The sequence below is a fragment of the Oncorhynchus nerka genome, linkage group LG23 (genome assembly GCF_034236695.1).
Source record: "Oncorhynchus nerka isolate Pitt River linkage group LG23, Oner_Uvic_2.0, whole genome shotgun sequence".
In the NCBI taxonomy this organism is placed as follows: domain Eukaryota; kingdom Metazoa; phylum Chordata; class Actinopteri; order Salmoniformes; family Salmonidae; genus Oncorhynchus; species Oncorhynchus nerka.
Window position 1 is genome coordinate 58,223,833 of NC_088418.1, and position 10,237 is coordinate 58,234,069.

The 10,237-nt window shown below is 43.5% G+C and overlaps 1 protein-coding gene across 3 annotated transcripts in view; it reads right to left on the bottom strand.

Moving 5' to 3' along the window:
* Nucleotides 1-1,700: 1,700 nt before the first annotated feature.
* Nucleotides 1,701-10,237, bottom strand: part of LOC115107123 (sodium-coupled neutral amino acid transporter 4-like) — a 34,980-nt gene continuing 26,443 nt past the window's right edge. For all 3 annotated transcript variants that reach the window (XM_029630538.2, XM_065008357.1, XM_029630537.2), the window contains exons 14-16: nucleotides 5,330-5,474; nucleotides 4,975-5,072; nucleotides 1,701-4,617 (exon numbers count right to left, since the gene is read on the bottom strand). In XM_029630538.2, coding sequence (XP_029486398.1) covers nucleotides 4,513-4,617; nucleotides 4,975-5,072; nucleotides 5,330-5,474 — 348 coding nt within the window. In that variant the 3' untranslated portion in view covers nucleotides 1,701-4,512. The remainder of the gene's footprint in view (nucleotides 4,618-4,974; nucleotides 5,073-5,329; nucleotides 5,475-10,237) is intronic.

The following is a 10,237-nucleotide window of genomic DNA, read 5'->3' on the forward strand; positions in this document are numbered from 1 at the left end:
TATGTAACCAGATCCACAGGGAACCATGCAGAGGAGTGTGACCTACATCCTGAGTGAGGCTATGAGCTGGTGGTCACACTCAGACACTCAGACACTCAGACACACAGACACACAACAAATTCAATAATACAAGAAAGTAGTATTCTATTTTTTACTGTTATATTTTACTACAAAATGTAGTGGTATGTCTTAATAGCCCAATTTCTTGGAATTTACTGATGGTATTTCACCAAATTTCATAACATAAATAAAATAACATTTAAAGCATTCATAATGGTTAGTGGTTAGAGTGTTGGTCCAGTAACCAAAAGGTTGCTAGATAAAATCCCCAAGTTGACAAGGTCAAAATCTGTTGTTCTGCCCCTGAACAAGGCAGTTAACCCACTGTTCCTAGGCCATCATTGTAAATAAGAAATTGTTCTTAATTGACTTACCTAGTTAAAAAAAAAAAAAAAAAAAACATGAACTGAATGCACTTGAGCTACTGTACAGCCAGTACAGTTGGAATAGTGTCTTAATTAAAATGAAACTCACAACCTGCTCCACAGAATTTGAAGGCTGATTCCTGATCTTAGATGTTTTTGGTAAGGTGGAGGGTAGAGAACAACACCTCCTAGCTCCCACCTGACCACCAGTGTGTGACCTGTCCTGGAACATGACAAGCGGGTGCTAGATGTCAGGGCTGGATGTTAAATAGACAGGACAAAGGTATATTTCTGGACAGGCCAGAGTGCACTGTGTCATTACACCAGTAAAATTGCTCCCAAATGAAGAGTTATTATGCCCTGTGAGTCGGTCACAGGCGTCGTAACACCAGCTGTGGGCAGGGAGAGGGGATATGGTGAGTAGATACAACCCCAAGCAAGTGCACACACGCACATGCACACGTCCATTAGCCATACTGCATATTTGTTGCAGAGCTTGAAAGATAATGATGAATTAACATTAACACTATAGCTGTAGAAGAGAAGGAATTAAATTAAATTCAAATGTTATCATAAGTTGAGGTTCAATCAAATGTCATTTAATTAGACCTCGTTGTCAAATGTAAAAAAATAAAAAATATTTCACATACTTACAAAGAGTTATGGTATGGTACTTAAATGATTATACTAAACTGGTCAAGGAATTTATAAGATGCATTACTAAAGAAATCAAGTCGTATTTTTCAGTAGCTAATAATCAGAGCAATTTTTTGTTGCATTTTTAGTTTATTCTGGGTACTACTTAAGCAATAAGGCCCGAGGGGGTGTGGTATATGGCCAATATACCACGGCTAAGGGCTGTTTTTATGCACGATGCAACATGGAGTGCCTGGATACAGCCCTTAGCAGTGGTATATTGGCCATATATCACAAACCCCCGAGGAGCCTTATTCAGTGGTATAAAGTACTTAAGTAAAAATACTTTAAAGTACTACTTAAGTAGTTTTTTAGGGTATCTACTTTACTATTTATATTTTTGACAACTTTTACTTCACTACATTCCTAAAGAGAATTATGTACTTTTTACTCCATACATTTTCCCTGAAATCCAAAAGTACTCGTTACATTTTGAATGCTTAGCAGGACAGAAAATGGTCCAATTTGCACACTTATCAAGAGAACATCCCTGGTCATCCCTACTGCCTCTGATCTGGCGGACTCTGGGCACAACTCCTTGTTTTTACCTAATTTCAACAGCAGAGAGATCCAGCCAGGTTTATTTCACATTTTTATTGTTCATGTTACATGACATTGAAACAGCTTCTCTGATACAAAAATCCCCTTTGTTCAGGCAAATATACAATTTGAATGTTAGTTGATCCACAGGAAGCAGACACTGAACGGCAGGACACTGATGCTGACCCAGTGCTTCTTTCAGGCCAGGTTACAGATAAGGCAGATGGTTTTGGGGTAACACATTACTTAAACCCTCTGGCATGAAGCCTACTTTGCATTGTCAAACGCATGACACGCAGTTTGCATGCCAGTGTTTGGTCATTTAACGTATATTAAAGTCAGCTGTCGTGACTATAGCATGTCATGCTACGACAGTCTAAAGTATGCTTCATAACAGAGGGCGAGGACATTGTACCTGAGTGATATTGAGGGCATAGCGCTGAAAGATCCCCCCCCCCCAACCCAATTCTTGAGTGTCTGAGACCCCAACATCTGTGGTCTCCGCTCTGGTCCTTCATTGGGAGAGAAAAAAAGGAGAATATCACTGTATGACGGTCTTACATCTGGTGCCGTGCCTGACCCTAAGGTTTGCTCCCTAGATGAACTGAAGTTTGCAATTATTAAAGGCAACGATTGGTTTCTGCATTCTCACACAATAGTAAGGTTTTTGTCGTAACTGAGGCTCAGGAGGAATTTCAGCAAAGACCCAGCAGCCCCTATTGATGCGGACCGCATCTCAAATGTGACTGTAGGGTGGTTCTTACTAAAAGCAAGTGATCTGAACGTCATTGATCTTTTGACAGCGCACCCACCCGCATGGCATGAATCAAATACTTCAGCTCAACATAGGCAATATCTACCCAAGTCTCGCAAGACATCAACACTGACATTCTACTTGGACCCTGCAGCCCCTGTAGGACTGAGGCATCAGACAACATTAACAACAAAACCATTCATTAATTCAAGGTCTAGGTCCTCCAGATATGTAACTATAAAGAAATGAAAAGGGATAGAGATTTTCTACAAATGTACAAGCTTCCATAAAAGAAAGAAATATCATCATATAGCAAAATCAAAAACATTGAATACTAAAATAACATCGTAGAAGACTTCTGGTAAAATCCCTTACAACCCCCCACACACATAATTCAGTGAGTACCATATAATAAGATTATTTACAAAGCATATACAAGTTGTCAGAAAAGACCATGTTTGTAATCCAAAACATACACATTACATAGCATTTCATTTGAAATATCAATTTGTTTCATGCATATGTAGATCCACAAAGGATCTGTAAATGTTGTCCATTCTGGCTGGATCCATTCAGAAAAAGCATCCGCTTTAACACCTTAGAAAACAGGTATTCTATGCTTCGAATGCAAACTGCTAATGTTTTTTCAGCACGGCACAATTTGCTCAACATTTTGAAATTCCTTTATCGTGGTGTTAATTAATTAGTGCATTTTAAGACACGATGGTCTGTTGAAATGATGTAAATTACAGTAACAATAGTCACAATTACAGTAATAAACACATACTGTTTATGTTAACTCTACTATCAGCAGCAATCTGGCATAAACAAATTGCTGGTATAAACATCACCAAATGATAAGCCTGCTAAGTAACAGTGGATGCATTTCATTTCTCTAATCTTTTCCACATTTGACATTATGACCCATATTGAACTTAAAGGGGCAATCAGCAGTTGAAGCAATAACAAAGTGTAGTCCCCGGCTGTTCTGGAAAAAGCTTAAGGTTGAGATATAAGGATGCAAGGACTGACCTTCCATGATATCAAAATGATGGCTTTAACCATGTTTTGAGGCTATATATTGTTTACATGGTTTACAAACATTGGAGTAAACTAATCATATATTTTGGGATCTGATGGGGTACGACGGTTAAACTAAGCTCTTGAGGCATTTATAAGTTATATTTTTCAAGAATCAATGGGTACAAATCATTAAACTACTTTACCAAACCTAATTTACAAATATCCCTCAGAAGAACCTTTTCCAGGCTCTAATTTGGAAAAAGATACTACACCTGTCATATGTACCGTTACATCGACTTTTCTTACTCCACCTAGGTGTACAAAAATACATTTTGACAGTAAGCAAAATAGCTCCAATTAGTGTAGATGGCGTGCTGTATGTGTGTGTGTGTTTTTTGTGTGTCTGGATGTGTTAAAAATACATTAAAACTTGAAACATATGCTAAAAGTGCTCTTTGTTTTTGAACCCTTATCCCACCTCTCTCTCTCTCTCTCTCTCTAATCTTCAAGTGTGCAGAGCCCATGGCGCTGAAGCCACGCCTGCAGTCACAACCAGCTCCAATAGTGGCAGCTCTCAGATCAGCTCTCGTTCTCTTGACAGTTTAATGGTTGAGGTCCCTGCTCGTATTTTTCCTCTTCTCAGGGAATATCACAGAGTAGAGATGATGGGCTATCTAGACAACTACGGCAGGGCGCGCAGCAACAGCCGCAGCCGTCTGGCGTCTTTTCTCCCGTTTCTGACCGTCCACCTTGATTACTTTGTGTCCTTTCGGCGAGCCCCTGTTGTGGAGGATTCTACAGAACTAAACCATCCAACAACAACAAGAAAGAAAAAGAATAACGAACTTAAAAGAGTCTGTTTCAGTCGTAGAACGTAGTCCCATCCAGTAATACTTTGTGGAAAGGGGTGGGGGTTGAGAAAAGCGAACCGCCCCTTTACAGTACGCTGACGTACTCAGTCTGTAGGTGATGTGTGGGGGCACCCCCCGGGCCCGGTGACCTTACCCCCAAGGCACAGACAGGGGAGGGGGTTTGAGGTGAGAGGGGGTGGAGGTGGAGGTAAGGGGGGTCGTCTTAGTGACCACTGCCGGAGCCGGGAGGGTTGTGGATCCAGTCCATCACGATGAGCGACAGGCTGCTGAACATGAAGATGATGCCCACCACCAGGAAAATGGCCGCCTAAAAGACATAATGAAAAATTATAACGACACTGTGAGAGGAGGTTGTGTGAAGTGTTCATATCTGTACATTCAGTGCAATCATTTTTTGGCAAGAATCTCAGTGGGCCTCTGGGAAACCCTGTTTTGGGGGACTGATGTAAATCAGGGTTGTTGTGGATGGGGGTCAGTTCTAATAACAGCTATGGTGTGTCTGTGTGGGCATGTTGATGGGTGATCATTTCGTCAGGGTATGTCATGTGTGTGTCATATGTTGCGTGTGTCAGAGTGGCTGTTCTGTGTGTGAGTCACCGTATGTGATTTTCAGTTGAGTGTCTGTGTGTGTGTGTTTGTGCACCATCGTTTCCTGCACAATTACCGAGATCTTCTGCACGGAGCGCATCGGCACAGACTTGACCAGGCGTAGATAGAAGGCAGCAGGGAGGATGAAGATGAGCATGGTGGCTGCAGAGGAGCCTGTCAGAGGGGAAACAGGAAGAAGAACACCATCAGTCATTTAGTCTTTTCTGTCTAAACAAATGTCCTCACTTAGACAGAACTAGCCTCAGGAGATGCGGGTGTTTGAGCCAGCCCAGCACTAACACACCTCACTCATGGAAATACCTCCACATCAAGACATCAATCAGTGTTAGTGCTTGGGGGGAACAAAAGCCTGCACACCCCGTACCTCTCTAGGAATGGATTGGGGACCACTGCTGTGGTTGAGGACTCACCGATGAAGCCGAAGATGTCTCTGATGGTGGGGACGAAGATGACCAGCAGGTTGTTGAACATGAGGATGAAGGCGGCGATGAGCATGTGACGCACCCAGCTGAACTCCCGTTGGCTGAACAGCAGCGTATTGATTGAGGAACGGATCTGCAACACAAACCTCTTTATAATGTCTGATCAACCGTGACATACTGACGATCAGTTGACAATTAGGATACCACTTGTAAAGTGTTTTTTATGTGTTGATTAATACAGCAATTTTGTCTTTATTTCTCTTACACACACACACACACACACAAACAATTACACACACATAGTTAAATTCAAGGGAGAGTAGGTAACAATATTGTCAGTCACGTCTGCAAACTAGTCTAAGCCCACAGGCCAATTCCCACAGTTGGCTGCTGACTGAAGTGTGTCAACTGCAGCAGGTGAGAGTCTAAGTAGGCAGCCAGGCAGAGAGGCAGGGAAGGAGGCCACCAGCTAAGAGGCTGAGAGCTGCACAGCTCAAGGCATTGAGTAAAAGACTTCACTGGGTGAGAGGTCATGGGCATCAGGTGAAAAGGAACTACTATGGGCCAGCCGGCCACAGGAGGAAAGGTTGAGGAGGCGGGGCTTAACGCGCCATTCAAAAGGCAGAGGATTAACTCCTGGAGAGCCACCTGCAACGGCACCTTGGTATTGCATCAGCGCGCTAAGTTGTGGATCTAAAGCCAAAATGGCCGACACTGACACCTTGCTGAAAGAATGAAGGAGTGGCAGAGATTTACACCCTTATTTGTTTTAAGGGAGTGGCAGTGACATTTCTACCCACCTGTACGCCAAGGCTCTGAACTATTCAACGCCCAACAGAGATCCTGCGCAGGGCCTTTGGAGTGCACCATGCAATATTTGCCTGCATCTCCCTCCCTCCACCCGCTATGACAGCTCTCACTGGGGTGAGATATGTGGCAAAGCGCCACCGCTGCTAAGGTACCCGGGTCTACCAGGCCAGCCAAAAGCTAGCAACATGGCCCAAAACCAGGGAGCCTCCTGGGCTCCAACCAAGTGAAATATGCTGCAACCTTTTCAGCTACAGCTAGATATATGGCATAGTATTACTACGCCTTGGTTTGCCCCTGCTTTTTTCATAGGGGAGGAAGACATTAAAAAGGGAAGAGCAAAAAGGTAAATCCAAGATTAAGAGAAACAATCACACCATAAAGTCAGGAATAAGATAGACAGGTTTTAACTTGAGATTTTTGAAATCCTCAATTGACTGACCATCAGAAATAAAACCCATGTTAATCCCTTTTCCACCACATTTAACAAGCCTATTCAACCACTGTCAAAGACAGGTGACAGGATTCACTTTGTAAAGCCAGTCAAATGATCCTGAAAATATTGTATTACAGCAATAACAAGGGCAGATATATAATTAACTCACTAACTATAAGCTGTTTTTCCATGAAGTCACTGTGAAAAGACAGCATGCATGGCAGGCTACTTTTGGTCACAGCCAACTAACTGGGCATTGTGCTTGTGCACCACAGGATTTGCCTTCTCTGACCTGCCCTCTAGTGGAAAACTCAGCAGCAACCTAACAACCCCATCACAAGAATAACACCACTACTAGGCCAATGTAACCATCATAACTGACTGCAACACAAACAGAATCACTTCTTATTACAGAGCCATAAGCAGCAGAAAATACCAAGGTTAATAGATAGAAGGCCCTATTTCCTGCATTTATATTTCTCAGACAAGTGGTCCCCCTGCTTTATTTAGAAATATGATCAAGAAAAGGTCAACCACCTTGAGATGAGGCCATAGAATATCACAACATAACAGATCATATCACACACCAACATTCAAAAACAATGTAGTAGGTCAATTAAAATGACTAATGAAAACAGGAATCGTTACACTTAAGAACACTTTAAGGGACTTTTTAAACATCAAAATGAACAGTTGACTTGAGGCAATTTAATTATTTGTCTTCCTGTTATTGAGGAGCCATGAAACAAAGAGAGCATGGGAACGGGACAAGTCTGCCTACCACATCTAAACACTGTTTCATTAAAACCTGCTGGTTCGTGACCAAGTATCTTTACTGTTGCCTTTAGGTTCTTTACTGTTTGAGCCCACCCTTTCACCTCGCCCCTCCTACACAAGCCCAGCCCTCCTGCTTGTAATAAAGGACATAGTGCTTGAGAGACAAAGCAAACGTTAATCTGAGTGCTGAAGGCTTCTCTGCCAAATGAAGGGCAAAGGACTCTCAAGGGAAGATCTCAAATGTCACGTCTCGTGATTCAGAGGGTTGGACACCTGGCAACGTGATGCCAGCATGACTGGTTACTTTCATCTCATCTCTCCTATGTCTCCACAACTATATCCTCAATATTGAACTCACTGCCCTGTAAATGCTGAGGTGCACGTGATGCTTTGTTGAAGCCTGAGCAGCAGTCAAGGTGGGGAAAATCAATGGTTTGATGTTGCTGCTGGGTTATCTAGGCCTGGACTAATGTGTTTGGAAAAGATGCCATGCATATGCTATGCCCCACAGTTTTTCAGGTGTAACAGACCAGTAGCTAATGGCTACAGCGAACACGGCAGCAGACACATCAACATGATTGTGTCCAAACATGTATTCCACATGCTGTACTTGCTTTATGTTCACATCTCCTCCCTTAGTTCCTGTGCTTGACCACGGCCTACTCAAGGAGCCTTTCTGCTAGGGGAGAGGTTGTACAGACACTCCTGATGCCCTCTGATTCAGAGGAGTTGGGTTAAATGCGTTAGACACATTTCAGTTGAATGCATTCAGTTGTACAACTGACTAGGTATCCCCCCTTTACCTAATGGATGATGTACACTACATGGCCAAAAGTATGTGGACACCACTTCAAATGAGTGGATTCAGGTAATTCAGCCACATCCGTTGCTGATAGGTGTATAAAATCGAGCACACGGCCATGCAATCTCCATAGACAAACATTGGCTGCAGAATGGCCTTACTGAAGAGCTCAGTGACTTTCAACGTGGCACCTTCAAAGGATGCCACCTTTCCAACAAGTCAGTTCATCAAATTTCTGCCCTGCTAGAGCTGCCCCGGTCAATTGTAAGTGCTGTTATTGTAAAGTGGAAACGTCTAGGAGCAACAACAGCTCAGCCGAGAAGTGGTAGGCCACACAAGCTCACAAAATGTGACCACCGAATGCTGAAGCGCGTAGCGCGTAAAAATCGTCTGTCCTCGGTTGCAACACTCAATACCGAGTTCCAAATTGCCTCTGGAAGCAACTTCAGCACATGAACTGTACGTTGGGAGCTTCATGAAATGGGTTTCCATGGCCGAGCAGCTGCACACAAGCCTAAGACCATCACGCACAATGCCAAGCATGAACTGGAGTGGTGTAAAGCTCGCCGCCATTGGACTCTGGAGCCTTGGAAATGCGTTTTCTGTGATGAATCAGGCTTCCCCATCTGGCAGTCCGATGGACGAATCTGGGAAATCTTAATGCTACAGCATACAATGACATTCTAGACGATTCTGTGCTTCCAACTTTGTTGCAACAGTTTGGGGAAGGCCCTTTCCTGTTTCAGCATGACAATGCCCCCGTGCACAAAGCGAGGTCCATACAGAAATGGTTTGTTGAGATTGGTGTGGAAGAACTTGACTGGTCTGCAGACCGTCCTGACCTCAACCCCATCAAACACCTTTGGGATGAATTGGAACGCCGACTGCAAGTCAGGCCTAATCGCCCAACATCAGTGCCCAACATCACCAATGCTCTCATGGCTGAATTAAAGCAAGTCCCAGCAAAAATGTTCCAACATCTAGTGGAAAGCCTTCCCAGCAGAGCAGAGGCTGTTACAGCAGCAAAGGGGGGACCAACACATTATTAATGCCCATGATTTTGGAATGAGATGTTCGACGAGAAGGTGCCACATACTTTTGGCCATTAAGTGTATGTGACGCAGCTGAGAGTAATGTCGAGACAAAGGGGTTTGGTTCAGTTAATCATCCTGATAAGCCTCTCCCAGATAGGCAATGCTGGCTACCTGACAACAGCAGAAGCATGGCACTAGTTAAAACCTGTTAAAGAACGTGATGATTATGTCGATGGGGAGGGAGAAATAACTTGTCTTATTGGTCACCATCTCCAATTTGTTCCATCCAACATGATTTTATTCCAAGTACGATAGAAGCCTAGACAATAAATAACTTCTAATGTTTGTAGTAACCATCTGGATACAATCTACACTCAATGGGGAGAGTTTGTGCTGCAACACAACAACACTGGGAACAGTGTCCTTCGCTTCCGCTTGCCACAGTAAGGAAAGGGTAGCTAGATAGCGTAGCCAATAACAGACCCTGGTGACAGCTGAAGCACATTTATTGTAGTTTTCACCAAAAATGTACAACTCCTGCATTAACGTCTAACGTTACATTCAAAAACATATATATACTCAGATAAAAACAAAATGATTTCAACTTCGGCAGACAAGTTTCAAATTCTCGCTGAAGTTTCTAGCCACAAGCATAAACTAGGTAGCTGGGAAGGGCTCATTGGGACTGAGTGAACCCAATCTATTCGTCTCTACTCGACTCTCAGTGCGCAAGAGCTGTAATTAATTTAGGCGTGTCCATATAGCCTCCCTTCTGACACTGCATTTTGGTGTCAGCTGCAGTAGTCAGTGAGTGCATTGTCTCTCCCTCCCTCCCTCTGTCGTTCTCTCTCCCTCCCTCTCTCTAAGGGGGAGGTCACAGTGAGGGTTTTTCCACTGTCTGCTCAGGGCTTATCTCCTGTAAACTTCCACTGGGACTGTGAGATTCACTCGCACATTTCCATGACCAAAGAAGCGTTCACTCCTACAGTGAGAGAGCTGATGAGTGTGAGTTTCTGTGTGTGTGTGTGTATGGGAGAGAT